General features: G+C 38.8%; 1 protein-coding gene across 8 annotated transcripts in view; it reads right to left on the bottom strand.

Annotated features, from left to right (window-relative positions):
• The window catches only part of CIT (citron rho-interacting serine/threonine kinase), a 72,920-nt gene that overhangs the window by 35,450 nt on the left and 18,280 nt on the right, over positions 1-19,190 (bottom strand). For 5 of the 8 annotated variants that reach the window (XM_075110243.1, XM_075110241.1, XM_075110245.1 and 2 more), the window contains exons 11-20: positions 13,971-14,076; positions 12,956-13,099; positions 11,496-11,615; positions 7,821-7,991; positions 7,529-7,588; positions 6,880-6,933; positions 5,566-5,706; positions 5,057-5,182; positions 2,037-2,132; positions 166-282 (exon numbers count right to left, since the gene is read on the bottom strand). In XM_075110243.1, coding sequence (XP_074966344.1) covers positions 166-282; positions 2,037-2,132; positions 5,057-5,182; positions 5,566-5,706; positions 6,880-6,933; positions 7,529-7,588; positions 7,821-7,991; positions 11,496-11,615; positions 12,956-13,099; positions 13,971-14,076 — 1,135 coding nt within the window. The remainder of the gene's footprint in view (positions 1-165; positions 283-2,036; positions 2,133-5,056; positions 5,183-5,565; positions 5,707-6,879; positions 6,934-7,528; positions 7,589-7,820; positions 7,992-11,495; positions 11,616-12,955; positions 13,100-13,970; positions 14,077-19,190) is intronic. The other 3 variants (XM_075110244.1, XM_075110246.1, XM_075110249.1) reach the window with 1 other exon arrangement.

Raw genomic sequence — 19,190 nt, 5'->3', positions numbered from 1 at the left:
TTGAATTAAAAAACCCATGTCTTTTAAAATTAGTATTAATCAGTGGATTTCCTTCCAAACAGCTCAGCAGCACTACAAAACCTCAAACAAGATTATCTTGCTTGAAATCAGAGTCTCAGAAAGCTACTCTTAAAACACTTTGATTTCCAGTTCAACTATACATACCGCCTTCTGTTCAGCCAGGACTTTACATTTCTCACGTGCTTCTTCTTCATGTCTTCTAAGCATATTCTCAAGTGCTTCCTTATCTGCAAGATCTTTCTTCATCTGATTTTCCAACACCTAAATGAAGACATTTCTTTTGTCTAAACTATATCTGTTTCACTGGGCAAAGGGCAAGCAGAAAGAAAATTGTCAAGATAGATAGATTTTTTTTAGAGCAATCAATTATATCGCAAGCAAAATTAAACCCAAGATGCAATTGCATGAAATCCATGGAAGAGCAAACTCCAAAAAGGAGCACTCCCTCAGTTAGCTCTGAAGACTGAATTTAATGATGGAATTTTATAGAGACATGGAGAGACTGTAGATTTTTGTAATTATTATTTTAAGTCATATGAACTGTGTTCAAGAAATATTCCAGACTAATGCAGCAGAAAACAGGAAAACTCTATACCCCAAGACGGATAGTAGAGGAAGTAAGGAAGTGCACAGCCTTTGGCTGCCCTGCCAATATGGTTCAGAATTAATTTGTAAATTCCGTAAGTATGCATGAGAAGGCAACTGAGTCCCCAAGAATTCTTCAAGTCTGAGACACCAAATGAACCAGCTAAGGAATAGACTTCTTTCTGTGGCACGAATACCTGTCACTAGGAACAGGACTGAAGTAGCTAGTTGTTACATATTTTTTTAAAAAAATGCGTATTACATATGTATGTCCAGAGCTTTAAATCAGTTGTTAAACTGAAGGTCATTTCCTTCAAAGACAAGTTTTCAAAGGCACAAAGTATGGACACCACAGGATATTTTTTACTGTTCTTAGTTACAAACCTCCCATGTCCTCTTTCATCCCTTTGAACCTTTTTCTCTTGGCTTCCTGGTTCCTCCTCCTAAACCCTGTATCACATGTCCCCGTATTACACTGGCTCTTTTTCTTTTATATCTTTTTCCAATCCCTATCCTCTTTTGTGGTTTTAAGGTCACCGCTTCTCTTTTCCCAACATCTACCTCTGACCTTCTTGCTTTCTATTGCTCTCCTCTCTTTACTGGTTACCACATGCTCTGGTCTGCCAGGAAACCTTCTTGTCTTTTTTCCTTCATATTTCTCCCATAGAAATTCCTTCCCTCCTCTTAACTACTACATCCTCTCACATTTAAGCTGAATTGTAGAATTAAAGTCCTAGGTAAACGTATTAGATAAAGATTGCTGAAAACAGATTATGCTTAGTAGAAACAAAGATTCTTACAAAATGCATTTACTTGCCGACGTACCGCAGGTCCTTTCGAAAAATCCTTAGCCACTGCACATACTCCTATTTCCCAACTTGTTTTTCCTAATTTTAGATGGTGTCTATGATTCTATTTCTAAGTGTTTGTTAAACTCTTATGCTACCCTGGAAAGGACAGAAACAAAGCGGGTGGTTTCTGTGGCTTTTTGGTAGATGGTACCGCTCCAAGAAGATGGCATTTCAGAATGCTGTAGTATTTGCTGAATTGGAAACTTGCAGGTAGGCTGTTGTGAATACTCTTAGAAAATTATCAGTAGGAACTGAAACCTTTTTTAGGATGTGAGATCCAACAGCATTAAGTAAGCATTATTTAGTCAGCAATAGTCAAATTACAATCAACAACTGCCTCCTTGTAGCTCTGACTTCGAATGCCACCTGCTCTAATGCAGTGCCAAAGACAGAGAAGGTACAATCGCATGGACTAGAAGAAAAACTTACTCAGATTTCACTGAGCTCCCTAAACATTTCAGTAGTCGTAAGCAAGAAGGCAACTCATAAGACAAAGCAATCAGGGCCTAAAGGCAACTGTTTTTCCCTGAACTCATTCTACCCACAAAAGCTTGTAGGAAGATAAGAAGATATTTTTACTTTGAGTTTTTCCTCATAGAATTGTTCCTTCTGTTTCAGCTGCAGCTCCAGATGTTGTGCTGCGATCTGAGCCTCACGATGCTTTTCTTCCAGCTCCTAAAAGCAGCAGAGATTCATATTCAGACACAAAGAAATAGTAGGTGCTGCTTGCATGTGTTACACAGGTATCAAACATCCATTCATTCTCTTTTTAAGGCTTCACACTATAAAAATCCCAAGACCAGGGCTGTCCTAGTAAGAAACCATTATGAGAGCTGCACATTTATCAGTTTTAAGCTTTGCATGTTGCTGCTGACCCACCTACTGTAGAGCAGATATACTGCTAAAGATATACTTCCATGGTAGAAATCTCCATTTCCCTGTAGAATATTGCCAAAGATGGGCCAAGGATGTTTTGTGAAAACAAGCAGTTATAACCACTTCATAGCCGCAGTGGCATCACAGGAAGTTCAGATCTATTTTTACCAAGGTCTCTCACTTGTTTTCTCACAGAAGACCTCAATAATGGGGCACTGCTGCCTATGCTTTTCATTCAACATTCATAGACTGGGAATAGTATTTACTTTCCTATATTCCTCAGATGAATGTTGTCAGAACTATAAATTGCTTGGAAAATTAAAAGTGCAGGATGCAATATATATACGGTACAACATACCGGAATATTTTTAACCTCTTTCCTTCACATCACATAGTTTGAGCCATGCACAGTAAGGACATAAATAATTTTGTGTCTCAGAAGTTAGCTGTTTCTGCTGTCTGGCTGTATTATTGGGGATATACATATAATCACCTTTCAACAGGACACCTCGCAAAAGTTTAACTTAGAACTTTATGCTCGTTCATTGTGATATTTGCCACTCCAACAATTTCCTTAGAACAACAGGCAGATCCAGGTCTGTCATTCACTACCACTGGACCGACTCTTGCATAGACAAGTTCAGGTTTTGGGATGCATGCAGGTCTCCTGTCTGCCTTCATTACTGCATAGCACAGGAAAATTTCCTGATTTTTCTAATTTAGCTCTTTTTCATATTCTCTTTTCTGATCTTCCTCATCTTGAAAACATACAAAGAGTTTTTTTGCTCCAGTAATTGTAGCAGACCTCTTTTCCAGAAGCAAGAATCAAAGAGAAGGTTCATCAAAAGTAGGTCATCTACAGTGCCTAGTACCCGACACTTCTGCAAGGCATGGAGATTGCTGATTTTTGCAATTGAAATATGTCTCCCAGCAACAAGAGGGACGACTCACCTCCCCCAGAAGCCCACACGTTTCAGGTCCTGGCAGAGAATCAGACAACCAGATCAGCAGCAGTTTCAAAGCTACAGCATCAGACTGCTCATATTGTAGCAAAAGCTTCACCAGTTTCTGCAGCGGCACTTAACAGCCAGTGTGGGCTTAAAAAGGTAGTCTCTTACCATTCCATTTCTCACTTACTATTCTCTACGTAGTGCTAACTTTGTTATTAGCATCACAGCAATAATCTACACGTTCAAGCAGTAATAAGTCTCTTCTCCCTTATTTCTTACTTCTTATTCAATTCTCTACAGGCAGATGAGCAGGTACTTCTCAGGTACTGCTAGACAAGCGTACATGAAACCAATGCTCTTACTGAACGATTTCAACCTTATTCTAAGCAATTCTGTATCTTCAGCTCCCTTCCTATCTTTCTAAACCAGGAAAAGTCAAAAGTGTCTGAAGAGATCAACTTGAGGGAACAAACAGGGTAGAAGTGCAAAAAAAAGGAAACTATTACCCTGTGCTCCAGATCAGGGCTGCAAGGGACTAGGAAAGACTGTGGTATTTCTTCTTCAATGCCTGTTTGACTTTTTTATAAAATACTTTTGTCTCTCTCCAACGTTCTGTCAGAACTCCATGGAAACTATCTATAAGAAGAGCTAAACATATCCCATGGCGTAAAACAATTAGTCGACATTTCTGCATTCCCTTCCAGTTTTTCCTCCACAGGGAATGTAATCAAAACCAAGGAACAATCCCCAACTATACACAAGAGGCTTATGAAACAATTCGAAGTTTTACGCTATTTCTAAACATAAAGTTGGTTCTGTGCCCAGCAAAACCATAGCCTCCTACTTGCCATGCATTCATGTTATCAAAACAATTGGAAAGAAACAGCACAACTAAAGAACTCTTCTCGAGAGCACTCAGGCATTCTGACGCTGAAGTCTACATACGCAGCTATTACCCAGAACGAGGATAGGGTCACCTGTTGACTCCAAATACGGTTATGTATACGTTTCCATTTGGCCTTCCTCAGGTGTGTTTATGCTCAGGATTGCTACCAATAAAAAGTAATTTTTTTTCCTTATCATATCAGCAATGCAGAAAGAGAACTCATGAGAAATGCAACGTTAATTTATTATTCCACTATCAAATTATGCTTCCTGTCCCAGGGAAGTAAAAGTATTAGAAACACCCTCTGCTTGGGTCACTGAAGACAGATGTACCAGCTCACTATGAAGATTTCATGGGTTTAAAGGGAGAGAAGCAAGATGTTGCCAACAGAGAAGGTATGTGGGTGAAAATGGATTCCTGACAGATATTATCTTTGGAGACAAACAGTTTAGATGACTAATTTCTCTCTGCTTCAAAATATAAGCATTTCAAGTAGATCTGACCTCTAAAATTCCTTCGCAATTTAGGTTAAAAGCTAGATATCAATGTTTTTGTTGTTGCAGTATCCTGTACTGAGAATGTTTTACTTCTGAAACAAACATTATGTAATTAATTCAAATATTACTAAGTTGACTTAAAAGCGCTCCCACTGAGACAACTAGAATTTTAGAGTAGTATTAAGACTAAAGGTACAGCAGTGAGTTTGTAACTAAAGGTGCAAACAGAATTTGAGCACTTAAGCTTTCTCCAGTATGACTGGTACAAGAAACAAATCTCTTTATTCAACAATTTCCATCTTGTTCAATGCAATCCTATGTCTTCTGTTCCTTTCCTACCCCTTTCTTACAAACTCTTACCCTTTATCTTTCAATTTCAGCTCTGCTCACCAGAATTTTTTCTGCCATCTGTTGAATCTGTTGAGATTTAGTTTGAATATCTTCTTTTAGACGGTTTTCTCTTCGTTCCACAGTCTCTAATCTCTTCACCTGATTCTCCAGAGAATGGCGCCGTTCCTGCAGAGCAATTATTAGCTGTTATTTAGGCTAACCAACCCCGCATTACCACAAAGCAATGAGTAGTTTCTAGAAAAAGTCAGCTCAAGAAGTCAATATATGGTTGTCTTTTATATTTTAAATCCTCATCATGCCTCAAAGCCCTTATGGTATCTGCATGTCCTTATTGTCCTTATTGACTCCTCGCTGAAAATAAAAAGCCTCTTGGTTTTCTTCAAATATATACTTTTTCATTAAAAATGGATTAATGTCTAACATCACTTTCCCATGCATAGTTACTACAGGAATACAAACTGTTCACAGTCATCCAGATGTTCCAGGGTTCCTAAACTGACACACGCTCCCAGTAAGTAATTTATTCTAGACAGACATTCTTCACTCACCTCTGCTTCAAGCAATTTCTTCTTCATACTTTCATTAGAATCTTCCCGATTCTGCAGTTTCTCTAACTCCTTTTCAGCTCTCTCCTTCGCTTGACGGATATTCTGAAGAAGTTCAGTTGCCTCTGAGCTAGCTTTCACAGCCTAAAGGCCCAAGGGGGAGGGGGGAGGAAGGTATAATAAGAAAAACACACACAAAAACTTGGTATGCGAAGTTCATAACCTCGAAATGGTCAACGTTCTGAACAAAATTGCTACAGAACCTTGGCCTAGCAGTCTAAAATGAAGACAACCTACAAATATGTGCAGGAACTCAAATTCTAATTTCTGTTACATAATTCTTTACTGTTTCACAAAAAAAATAAAATCCAGGAGATCTACATGTGTGGCTTGCTGTACTGCAAGTTTCTAATTGTCTCTATGTACTGAAAATAAAGTCTACCCCCAAATTCAGCTCGAGTTCTTGGAAAGAACTCACAAAATACTCTTACTAAAACACTAGGAGAATAACCTGTTGGCTTACAGGTAATTTCTCAGAATTAATGAAAGGAGAAAAGGGGACGGGGGATTAAAACATGACTGTTTTGAGATATTAGAAGTTCTATCTCTATACAGTTTTGGCCTCCTATTTGTATTCTAGATCACAAACCCTTGAAAAAGCACTCTCTCAGCAGGTGCCGAGTTTGAAAAGCCCTCTCAGTGGATTATTATGACAACCCCCTTCTTTTCTGCTGAAAGATCCAATAAGAGGGGTTCCCCTACTGTTCTTACAGTGCCTTCGTGAGTAACAGACTGACCACTGCTGCAAACATTAGGTATTATGTATTTCCTTCAGCTTACATTGCTAAGTTATTTTAATTCTGTTGTGAATCCTTACCATTCAACATTTTTACTGTGAAGAACTGAACTGTAAAGTGCTTTTCCAATTAAAACAGAGTATACTGGGAGACGAAACCAAGTCCAACGTGCATTTCACTAGTGAGCTAAAAACATCCGAACCCTGCCTTCAGAAGCAAGGGACCAGCGCATTGCATACGGCATACCCAAACTGGGCTTTTAAATTAAAATTTCTCTACACTACTCCAGTTCTGACTCAGCTTCATTTGTAAAAATAAACACTGCTGACATGTCTCAAGAGCCAAAAGCATATTGAGAACACCAATGATTTCAGATACCAGTTCCCACCCCCTTTTCCTCATCATCCCCCATGCTATGACTAATTCTATTTTTGAGGATAAAACAAAGTGCATCCCTCCTCTACATTAAGGTTTCAGTGGAAAGTCTTGTGGAGATTCACTTTCACCACCCAGACGTTACCTTTGTCAGCTTTTCCTGCAGCTCCTGGATTTTGGCCTGCTGCTCTGTATTGATCTACAGTTGAATAAAAAGATGGGGGAAAGAGTGTCATAAAACCAAAAAGGAAAAAGCGCTCTCTACTTATGACAGCGTATTTATTTTAATTCGCTTGCAAAACTCTTTGTTTCTACCTATAAATTCCAACACACCAAAATGTTCCTTGGCAAAATCTACTCCTACTGGCAAAATTTGCCTACTCCTGGCAAATTTACTAACTTCTGGTTGATTTCATATTTTGGTCACCAAGTAGATTGTTCAGGGTAAGAATACTCATAATTCTTTTTATTTCTCCTTTGCTATTCTTTATTCATAAAGAAAATCCTTACGCATCAAAAACCTAACTCCAAACTCAGATTATACACAATGGCCTCTCTTTGCCTATCTTCTGAACACAATCCATTAAGAACAGGATATGCAGACACAGCTTTATATCAAATCAGAAAGAACAGTGAATCACACCAAGATTAAAAATATATCTATATATATATATAAATAAAATAGGGAGGGATGCGAGGCTGTGCATGCCGTTGACTAGCCAAAGACACTCTTGGTTTCTGCGAATAATATGAAAGACCAAGAAAGCAAATTCCGGGACACCAAAGTAGCTTACCTTCTCCAATTTGGAATACAGCTCTCCTGCTTCATTCTTTCCTTGATCTTTAACCTGCAACTTAAATATAAAATATATAAAAGTCTCAGGAAAAGTTGTAGTACACTGGTCTCCTACCCAGTCATTACCTCATGCTATTTAAACACAAGTTACCCAAAGTATAAATTACATTATTTTGAGTGTACAATTAAGGGACATTTTTTATTAGTTGTACAAACACAACTTGTGTTGTGTAAAACTGCACTAGAAATTTAAGTAAGCATCAGCCCCTCTCATGTGAAGCCTAAACTACCTTTTGCAATTTGTTGTGGCATTCAGTAGCTTTACGTTTGAATTCTTCAGCTGCCAGTCGGGACTCTCTCAACTCCGATTCATACAGATCACTACGCCTGCGAGCTGAAATAAGATCCTCTTCTAATTGATTCATCATCAACCTCATTTCTTCTACTTGAGCTTGATATTCCTGTAGTTGAGGTGGAAGGGAAGGAAAAGGTATTACATTCAAGAGGCAACATGGGAAACACTTGGAGCAGCAGATCCCAGAATACTGACAGCAGGCAAAAGGCGCATTTAAGAATATGTGGAAGAAAAGTAAAGTACAAAATAAGACAGTAAGAGCTAAATATAATAACATATCCGTGGTGTTCTGGTTTAAGTCTTGCCATTTTCAAGTCAACACCTCATAAAAGGTAAAACATTGGCTTTTTGAGAGTAGCTTCACTGCAAAAACACATACAAATATCTACATACAAATGATAAAAATTACTTACATTTCTAATTTCTGAAACAGAAATGTGCCTTTGAGTTGGTGTCTCTACTAAATGCCCAGGTGCTCCCTCAAGATATATTTTCTCAGGCTGATAACGTGACAATTACCCCAGATCTGCACAGCTTGGGTAAAAGGAAAGCAGGAGAAGCAGAGGGAGGGGTAGCGTACTGTGGCTTCTAGCCATCAGCTATTTTCTCTTGACAGAGTTAAAAAGGATCATATTGCTCTGTATGGGAGACAACCTAAAATCAAATATCAACTTAGAAAAACTGTCTAAAAACACATTGCCCATAAAACATATTTGCCTACATACGCAGAAATAACGATTCCCCATACAGGAGACTACAAAATAGGGCATTTGGATGGGGAAGGTAGGAGAACAACACTTGAATTGACTATCCCAATGAGACTGGGTACTCAAACTGAGGCTAGCTCGTGAGATTGCTTCCCGTATCTTTACTGAAAAAGAAAATTGTGTTTATTTAGCATTTACTGAGTCCTGTAAATACACATTTTATTAAAAATTCCTCAAAAAAAAAAAAAAGCAAAAACAACCACCCACACCAAACAAAACACCCAAACCAAAGTATTCTTTACAAAGCTGAGAACAAGCAGAAAACATGCGCATCAAGAGCTAGGAAAAAAGATTATGAAGGACTGGCAGTGGGGGAGTCCATCTTTCTTTCCCATTTTAATACCTTACAACACACCTGACTATCCCCATATTGAAAAGAGTAACTGCCTCATGACAAAAGCAGGTTTGTCATCATTCCTTCCAGACAGCCAGCTGTCTTTAGTTAGACAAGTGATCGCATCAACGCTGACCCTAATGTCAGCCTGTGATTCTCTAGCAACATGGAGAGCTTATGCCGATATTTAAAGAATTGGCCTTTTTAATAGATTGCTTTACTACCCGTTACGGGGAGCACAGCAGAATGGCTCTTTGGTTTTGAATCCCCAGATTGATTCTCCAGTTTGTAAGGCAGACAGGGGGCCTACTCTTTCCAGTTAGTCTCTCTATGGATGATGTTACTTTCTTGCTGGAAAGAATTAGAGCCTTTTTACAATAAGTAAGCATACATTAATGCAAATATTCCTCTCATACAAACACATCCGTGAATAAAAAAGGCAGAATGGTTTGAAGGAATACATGGTCTGCGCAGAAATCATAATTCATTAAGACTTCCTAAAATACTCAGCTGTTGTATCAGCAAACACCTGACCAAAGAATTACAGGTATGACTGCAGTTGCCACTGTGAAAACAAGTGGTTGGGAAGGGAAGAGAACAGGGAGGGAGAAGATAATTAGTAATATTTCAGTATTTCTTGTTTCTTGATGTTTGCACAGTTATCTTTGAATAAATCTCACTGTCAGGTCAGAGGAACAGGCCACATCACTCAAGGTGACACAGAACAGTACCTCTTGCATAAGCACTGGTCATAGTTTAAAAACTATCAAGATGCACTTAAGCACATATTAATGGACAGGCAACGTCAGGGCATATACCTGAAGCGAGTCACATCAGGGTAGCTGCTATATCAATGAGTGAGCCTTTTAAAAAATATAGATTCTGATTTGTTGCAAGTTCATCCATTCATACGGGTCTTCATCAAGCAATGACCAGAACACAGGTTTAGTTAAAAAAGGCAAAAACAAACACATGCCCAAACAAAACAAAACAAAACAAGCCTGTGTTTTTCTGTTCAAGTTCCTGGGGTTACGTTGAACCTACAGTCTTGGCCTGAAAATACCAAATGCCTAATTATTGGGTTTTGAAGATTCTGATTTTCTGTTAATTTGACTCATTCTCTCTCAAGCTTCAAGTTTTCAACAGCAAAGCTCTAAGGGACACTTCCATCTCACCTCCCAGTTCCCTCTGACTTAAAAATAATGATGCAAGTCTTTAATGGCTAAGATCCACCTGCTGGTATGAGTCAGCAAAACCATCTCTGCATATTTTATTGCAGTGTTCTTGCACATGAGCTTCAGATAGCTCAGAAGACCTCCCCAGATATGAAAGTCTGCAGGATATTACAAATTCATTTGTTGACCTAAGCAGCATTTTTATGTCATTGTGAATCTTCCTAAGCCAAATTAAAAGACTCCGGGACAAAATTACTTGCATTACTTTTTTCTCTGTTACGTGTGCCTGTACTGCCTAAGAATCTACTGATATTTATCATCACCAAAAATGTTCCACATTTCAATATTTACAGCAACTTTGCTAGCAAAGCACCAGAACAGTGTGTAATGAGCTTTAGATCCCTTCTATCACATAAAACGGCCATCCCGAAGAATGCTGTGGAAGTCTACGGAGGCCTACTACATCCAGAGGGTTGCTTTTGCATTTCATTGTTTTTTACTCAAGAGCTGCTCATGTCTGAAGAATTATTACCAAGGTTTCTGGGCTTCCTTGTCTCAAACACTATGAAATTAGTCAGTTAATGTTTGTAAAGTGCTTTGAAGATGAAAAACAACAGATAATTGCACAGAATTGTTTGAATGCCATAGCAAATCTTGATTTCTTTTTCTCAGTACAATACATTGCTCTTAATTCATAGACCTGAAGGGGTTCTGCCTTGTAGACCACTTTAAATCCTAATAATGTCCACATCTGTCACCATATTTTCATTGAATTTTGACATATTTTTCCTTACGAACAACTGTATGGATTAATGCATTTTCAACATTGTTCTGGTAGAAATAGATTAAATCAGGAAAAGAACAGTTAGGCAACACAGATTCTATTTTGAAATACTATTAAGCATTTTAAATGGCCAGATAAGAAAGAAGATGAAAAAAAAGGAAACCACAAAATTAAGGCTAGCTCCGTTCTCTCCCAGGTACAGATTCATGAACTTCTTGTGAAATTTGTACAGCTTGACCATTTCAAACGGATAGTTCATTTCTAATGCAGCATATTACTTGAGCACTGCAACTTTCTCCTAAGCTGCTTTTATAGACAAACTACTTTCAGGACAAGGAAAAGAAACTTGAAGTCTGGAGTTTGTGCTTACTTGTAATATACACAAAAGTGTAATTTTGTTGTTCCCATTTTAAGAAACCATGTGAAAACACACAGATTGGGAGTCATCACAACCTAACAACATAAAACATAATCCTGACAACAGAGCTAGAAAATGCCAAGAATGCCTATTTGTAGACAGCAACTCTGCTCCCCGAAGAAGCAGGTATACCTGTTCTTTGATCTCTTGCAGTTTTCGGCTTTGCTCTCTGATATCATGAAGTAGCTGTAGTGCCTTATCATCTTCCTGAGACACCTCCATCCGTGCCTGCTCCAGGCTTCGCTTTAAGCTCTGCAGAAAGTAAAATGTTCAATACATAGTCTTTGGTTTTTCAGACGCTGTATAATAAAGGTCTTTAGCTATACAAACGCCTCCTTGACTGCAGCAAGGCACCAAAAAAAAGAATTTTGAGGCCCCGATGATGGAACCCTAAAGACATTTATGGCCAGTGCTGCTTCTGCCTGGATAGAAGCAGCCCATTTTACAAACACTGTTTACTACACTGAAATCTTAGTTCAAGTCTTTACTTCCTCACATCAGATTTAGGACAAAAACCAAACAGAGATCACAAAAGGCATCCATTACTGACGGCATTCATCTATATTTTATCTAGCACTATTAATTCACAACTGAGATACAATCCTTCAACTTCATGTTACTAACAAGCCCATTCATTTTTCTTGTTGCTGTTAAGTGAGTTAAATCCTTTCATCATCATTAAACTTCTACAAAGAACAGAAGAACTGCTTCTATATCTCACCACATACCTTAACTGCAAATTTTGACAGACCAGTGGCCCTCCTATCAACTGTATATTATTCTTCAACGGAAAGATACAAACTACATTTTATTTACCCAGTAGCATCTGGTATAGGAAAATCACTCAGCCTCGTTTTAAGATATGCTTCCCAACAAACCAACCCATCAGAAATGCTTTTCAATTCCCCCAAACAGTATTGTCTGGATTTTTGTTCTTGGTACAAGAGAGGAAACAGTATTATATCCAGCTGAAAATACAGCAACTATTAACTAGAATGAAAATATCCTCATTGGAATCTTGCCAGGACAACTGGGCAGACGTTCCAGCTCCCATGAAAAATGCCAACTGATCTTTGAAGACACAGTTTTAAGGCCTCATTTTTATACTCTATCTGAAAAATAGCACCTGTCCTAGCATCATCCCAGACATTATGCTGGGGAACTGGATTGGTCTGAACTCAGAATACCACAGATGGAGGCAACACCATTGTTTCCTAATCCTCTTATTTGTCCTTGAAGATTTCTGTCTAGGTACTGATTAGGTCCCATCCTGTTCTGGCTAAGAAACCTGCAAGAAGTCAAACCCAAGCATGTTCTAGCACAGCGAGTAAGACAAACATCACAAATCGTTTCAGCAAGACCAGGACAGCAGTTACTCCTGTATGCTCTAAGCACATGACCACAAAACAAAGTTGGAATAAAATTATCAAGCAAGCCTCTGCAAACAATTCAGGGCTCCATATTCAACAGATATCCTCTCACATCATATTTTCTCTCCATCAAGTACCCCACTGAAACCATGATGGAAGAGAAAGGCAAAGACCATGAGATTTCAGGCCTTCAGAGCTGAAAGGACTGGTGTAAGGGCTCACACTGCATTCTGTGATATAGGTGGCCAGGTCCTGCTCCAGGAGGGATCGCTGGGTCTCAGAGGCTTTCAGTTCCACCTCCTTTTGGCTAAGTACAGCCTCCACCTCTGACACTCTCCGGTGCAACCGCGTCATTTCCTGCTCCATCTGCAATAAATATCAAGAGGTTATAAAGGGGACTTCAAAAGCTTTGTTAACTGCTACTTTCAGAGCCCTGTTTGTAAGGAATTTGTCTCCAAGAGACTTCTAGCTATGTTTCTCCAAATGGTGTTTAAATTCCGATACCATTGTCTCTGCTCCAGGAATGCACAGTTCTTCTTAAGGACAAGTAGTAAGTCTAAGTCACCCCATTCATTCAAGCTGCTTGTTCATATTCAGTCATTCTTCGAACCCCAGTTAGCAAAGAAGACACAATCATTTTTCACCTGACTTGCAGAGATGGGTCACTTTAACCTTATCCCAAATCCATGCTGGACCAGAAGATGGTTTCCCCCCATCTCCTTGTCAGGAGCAAATGGTCAAATCCAGAACAGAGAAGGGAGAAAAGTAATCGAACTCTCATAAAAGTCTCAAACAAGCAGTAAGTTTTAAAATACTCCACCGGATTCCCTTTATTGGAGCACACCAACTGTTATAAGATGTTCACCATAACCAGTGATGTGACAACAGTTTTGTAAGTAGAAGCTGATGAGTTAGGAAGAGAACCTCAGAACAGTACTGTTGTGATTGTGCGTATGATGAAGAGGCACAGCCTGCAGGAAGAAGCAGTCTTCTGTGTCACGCTGAGAAAAGGACTGTTTAAAATCCAGAGCCGCTTCTTGTTAAGATAAAAGTATCTAGAGCAACAGCATGGCCTAAATTCATCTCCCTTTGTACTGGACAGGAAGCCACCTCACTGAAGGAAAAACACTTCGCCCACCACGAGTCTGGATGATCAGCAGCATCTGACAGATCCCCGGACATACAGTGGTTGCAGATTCCTGGAGCAATGGAGATGGCCAATCGTGTAAATAAATACCTTGTGACACTTGTCCTGGGCGTCTTGGAGTTCTTTGCTCTTGAGAAGAAGTTTCTTTTCCATAGAGCTGACCTTGGCTGGAGAATCCACGCTTGAAAAAACAGATCTAAAAGAGCAAAGCCAAACAGCACATGAATATAGGCAAAGGGTACAGAAATCTGCATTTATGCAGCCTTGGTACAGTTAGTGGGTATTTACTTATACCAGGATAAAAGAAAGATGCAGTAATCACAGTGTAACAGCCATGATTTCAGATCAAACATACCATAAAACCTGATGACAGTATAACATTATTAAATAATCCATGTGTACTTCTAGTTACAATATTAATACTTTCCATCAGTGACTTTTATGTCAGAGTGCGCAACAATAAATCACAGCAACATTTTTGCATAACTTGCATGGATTTATAGTGTAACAAAAACAAAGCATAAAGTCAACGCAACCATTTGGAAAGAAATTTTCAGAGGATTGCTTTTTATTTTGTACTTTATTTTTAAACAGGTTTTAAAATTATCACCAAAGTAACGTGCCATAATCTGCACCATAGGAAGAAGAATTTAATATCCTTAGTTACCGTCTGTGAATCAAAACTGAATGGAAAATTTCCTAACCCAATTCATACCATCCATACAAACTCAACCAATAACAATATGCAGTCACACTGCAGAACTTCAGAGTTCTACTTGTGCCTCATGAAGAAAATTACTTACAACTTCACTGTACCATTCAAAACAATTTGGCTCCAGAAACCTGGGGAAAATATTTACATGTTGTTAATCTTTCTGTCTAATTGGGACTCAACATGTAAGAAGTTTACCATTTCTGCTAGTCTAAATTCTTTCTAGAAAAGGATAGAAAGCCACTCAATGTTTTGGAGCATAGTTTTAGTGCTTTGCAGTCTCATATGTGTAATTTGCAACCAAAATATTAAGTACACACATCAAAACGTAATTTAAAAAATCACGTTCTTCCTCCCATAAAATAATTCAAACTAGATATTTAAGCGGTTAATGATGGAACCAGTGTTAACTGATAGATGGAGATGCAGAAGTACAATGAAGATGCTAATAAAAGATCATACAGTCTGCCCACACATTGCTTTCTCCTTCTCCTGGCCACAGTTTGGTATGCAGCCAGTTATCCCCATGGAGAGAAATGAGCTCTGAGCAGATCTCTGCATATAGCCACACACCCACACACAGCAGCACAGTCTCTTCTTAACACCCAGTAAAGTTTGATTCCATCACCACCATTTTCTGAGAAAAAGCTACTCCTTAATCCAAATAGATATGCAGGATAGTCACAGAAAAGAGACACATGGATTTTTATGAAAATGCTGCAGCAACATAACTGTATCAAAACAGATCTTCAGTACCATCACCTTATGCAGTCATTAGGAAACACTGTTTTGATCTGAGCAAACAAACATAGCAAAATCCACGAAATCTGCCTTGAAAGGTCAAACATTAATATTTCTTCAGAAACCTGATGTGGAAAAACTTAGAAGAAAGTATCCTATATGTCAACAATACAGATATGATCAGGACTTAATTAAAAAAAAAAAAATGTTAAAAGTGAATGCTTTGGTAAATCATTCCTTTAGTCCCGGTCCAATCAAGCCGATCCATCAGATCACTGCATTTAAAAATCAATTTATAAAGCGTGTCTATACTCCTACAGAGGAAAGGCAGCCATCTGAGAAAGATGCATATTACATCCCCTAACAGCTGGGTGTACAAATAAGGCTAAAAATGAATAGTTGAGAAAAGCAGTCTAAAAATACAAATTAAGGCTCACATTAACTAAAAAAGACACTAAGGGATCTGCTTTAAAATGTTAATCAAATATATGTAAATAGCTGCAAATCTGTACTGAGACAAGTCTGAAAATCTTTCTGTAAGAAAAATTTAGCTTTACAGGTCTTAACTGTACTGGCTAAGGAATTTTTTTATTTTTTCTTTTCACTTAGTTTCAACATTAGCCATCACCTTTTTACTTTTATTCAAATCTGAGGCATTACCTAAAAAAAGCTCTGGCCAGTTCTCACAGACCTGTTTTTATTTGCTGCTTCCATTTCACCCCCCTAAAGGGGCTAATTTTATCTGTTATTTTTGCTTATTTATTTCATTTGATACTAGAAGAATCAGAACCTAATATTACAGTCACCATTTTGCATTTCAAACATTTCTCGTAGCAAGCCAGCTTCAAGCATCCATATGCACTGCAACACAGGCAGTTGCAGGACTGATTCAGGCAAGATTGCGAGCTCTGCAAAGACACCTCGTTCAGGCAGGAGCGACGGGATGGGACTGAGCACAGGAGCCTGGTGCTGCCCGAAGTTTGAATTTCCTTCCGTGACTGCAGAGGGAGCTGCTCCTCAGGGTTGCTCTCAGTTTTGTAAGGAAAGAGAAGGCTACAAACCAGAAGTACAATCTTTCTTCCTCATCCCTGTCCAAAGGGAGGCAGAAATTCCTTAAAAATATATGCCCTGGTGACACGATGATTTTCCTGCCGTGGAAACGGTACATCTCATACCCAAATGAAGCTGATTTCAGTTAGCATTGGGGACACAGGTTTTAAGAGGCATCCTTTCCCAGCAATTCTTTCCTGTGTACAAATTACATTAGAACAACTTCATGAACATCCATACAACCTTCAAAGTACCAGAAAGGGGGCAGACAGAGGAAATCAAGAGATACGGAATACTGACTAATCTAATAAGCCTTGTCATGGTGACATAAGCTCTCAACGTGGCATGACAAGGTAGAAAATACCCACATTGCTGGGGCACTTATATTCCTCCTCAGTCAGCATCATCTCAGAAATTAAACACATACAATCCAACATCAAAAGCCATGATACAACTCTATCCATTCAGGTTTCACGTAATTAATTGCCACATCTGGATCAATTCTCTTAGCACAACAGAGCAGTTTCTGCTGTTTCCTCTGAAGTTTGAAAAAAAAGAGGAACAAAAGGTAACCAGTACACGTAAGAAAATTGCAATAAGAGATCTAAAAAAAGCCCAAATTCTATAGTACCAAGCACTGATAGCACTAGCTGTGCCAATTTACTTTCAAAAGAAGCACTGCCTGCATGACTAAGAACAAGTTAAGTTACAGCTGACTATCTAGTGATTTAACAGCTAGATCAGCAACAGCCTCAACCAGCAGAACTATCAGAAATGGTGCTAGTTGTGTAAAACCTCCTCCAGTCTTAATGGGGTTGAGATGCAGAAGAAAAAACCATTAGTAGAGGAAAAGCAATAAGGTGATTCTGAGGTATCAAACTCGTACCTTAATGCCTCGTGTGCATCATACCTCATACCTTCCTTTGTCCTTTTGTGACACTCTCATAAACCCCCAACTCACCTGTGCTTCTTTCTTCTCACAACGATTGACACCATCTGTCCTAATCCTGGCCCCCACACAACATGCCTATAATCTCATCCCCCGTCCCTCATGCTCTATTCTTTTTAGCATTATACTCATCTGTACCTTCCGCCCCCTCGTAAATGCTTGCTCAGGCCTAAAAAAACCAACCAAAACCAAACAGTGATACCATCAATCTGTGAATAGAGCTAGCTGAAGCAAAGCATATTTTTGGTATGTTCATCCTCTGCTTCCTCTTTCATCTATCTTTGGTGAAAGAGTTTACCAGAACCCAACAAACTCTTGGAAGAAATCAGTAGTCCTTCTTTTTGGACGAATGGCCCATTTTAACTCTCAGTATTTTATAACGACAATCATGAACCCCTATCAAATTAAACAAAGAAATAAATAAAAATCTTGAAAAATACCGCTTCTTAGCAACCTATAAGCAAAGATTTGGACCATCTGCCAAAGCCTCACAGACCACAGTTCAAGAATTACCAGGATTACTTTTTTTATATTCTGAAAGATAATTTAAAAACCAAAAAAACCCTATATCAGTAACTGAGATTAGGTACTAGTCCCACTGTCAGCCTCGCCTGTGAATATATCTCTAGGTTCTGGTTTATCAAGTAATTTTTATTAACCCAAGTTTTACGTCATTAGTTGTCAGGCCCCTTTAACTCTTTACTCCAGTCTAAGAGAGGACAGAAGCAAGCAAAAGTTTATATCATAAGCTATTTCTTTAATTAGGTATTTTTTTTATTAGATATTTTGGAATACTTTTTTAGGTACTTATTTTTATTAGGTATTTTGGTATATTTGGTCAGCCCTGGATTTATGATGTATATATCTCATGCCTGAGGGCTTCTGCAAAGGACAAGAACAATTTTCTTTCACCACTTGATGCATATTTCTGGCATCTAAGGGTTTTTCTCCCTTGTTCTAAAGCACTGGAGATCAGCCACAGTTAGGGATTGGAAGTAAGGTGGGGCTGGCTTTTAATGGAATTAAACGCTCAGTTGCCTCTTATCTTGTCACAGTCACACACTCGCAGCCAAACCAGCAGCCAAATTTGCAGTCAAGCAGGCATTTCTCCCCCAAATCAAGAATTCAGAGGCCATGATGGGAGAAGTTAGCTGGTCCTTCTCTGCAGCCTGGTCCCAGATCTTAGAATCATGCAGGAGATTTATTTGAACAAATACTTTGCTAGTACAGGGACCTAAGACATAAGCAATGCCCTTGATTTCTTGATTGCTTCCTGCAACACATTATTGTCATGCCTTTTGCTCTTTTGTTAGATCTTACAGTTGTTATAGGGTCACAAATTCTTCCCAAAACTCATGGTATGGGACAACATACAGAACATTTTCATTCAATGGACCCTTCTGAACTACACACCGACTATATAATTTCTGGCAACAGGTCACAGGGACTTAGGGGAACTCTTCTAACCCTACGTGGTTGGGAGAAATAGGAGAATGGAAACGAGAACTGCTTTTATCCTTCCATCGAATTTTTTTGAACGGTCCTTTCTATGAAGTATTTGAAATTCCTAGCTCAGCTATGGCTTCTTACTGTCCAGGGAACAAGGGCAAGAGTATAACCCTAAACTTCATAACTTGACAGCCCTCAAATTAAAAACAATGAAAGTTTCAAGGACCTTGTTAATGGCACTCTGCAGTTGCCTGGCCTAACTGTGAGCAGCACTAGAGGCATTAGAGCTATCATGCTGCAGACACAGGAAAACAGACCTGCATCACTTAGCAACCGTAAGGGTTAGAGTTTTGGACAAAAGATTTTAAGACAAATTCTGGACTGATAAACTTGACGAATTAGGACCTTC

Source organism: Phalacrocorax aristotelis, chromosome 15 (genome assembly GCF_949628215.1).
Source record: "Phalacrocorax aristotelis chromosome 15, bGulAri2.1, whole genome shotgun sequence".
NCBI lineage: Eukaryota > Metazoa > Chordata > Aves > Suliformes > Phalacrocoracidae > Phalacrocorax > Phalacrocorax aristotelis.
This window is presented reverse-complemented; position numbering and strand designations above follow the sequence as displayed.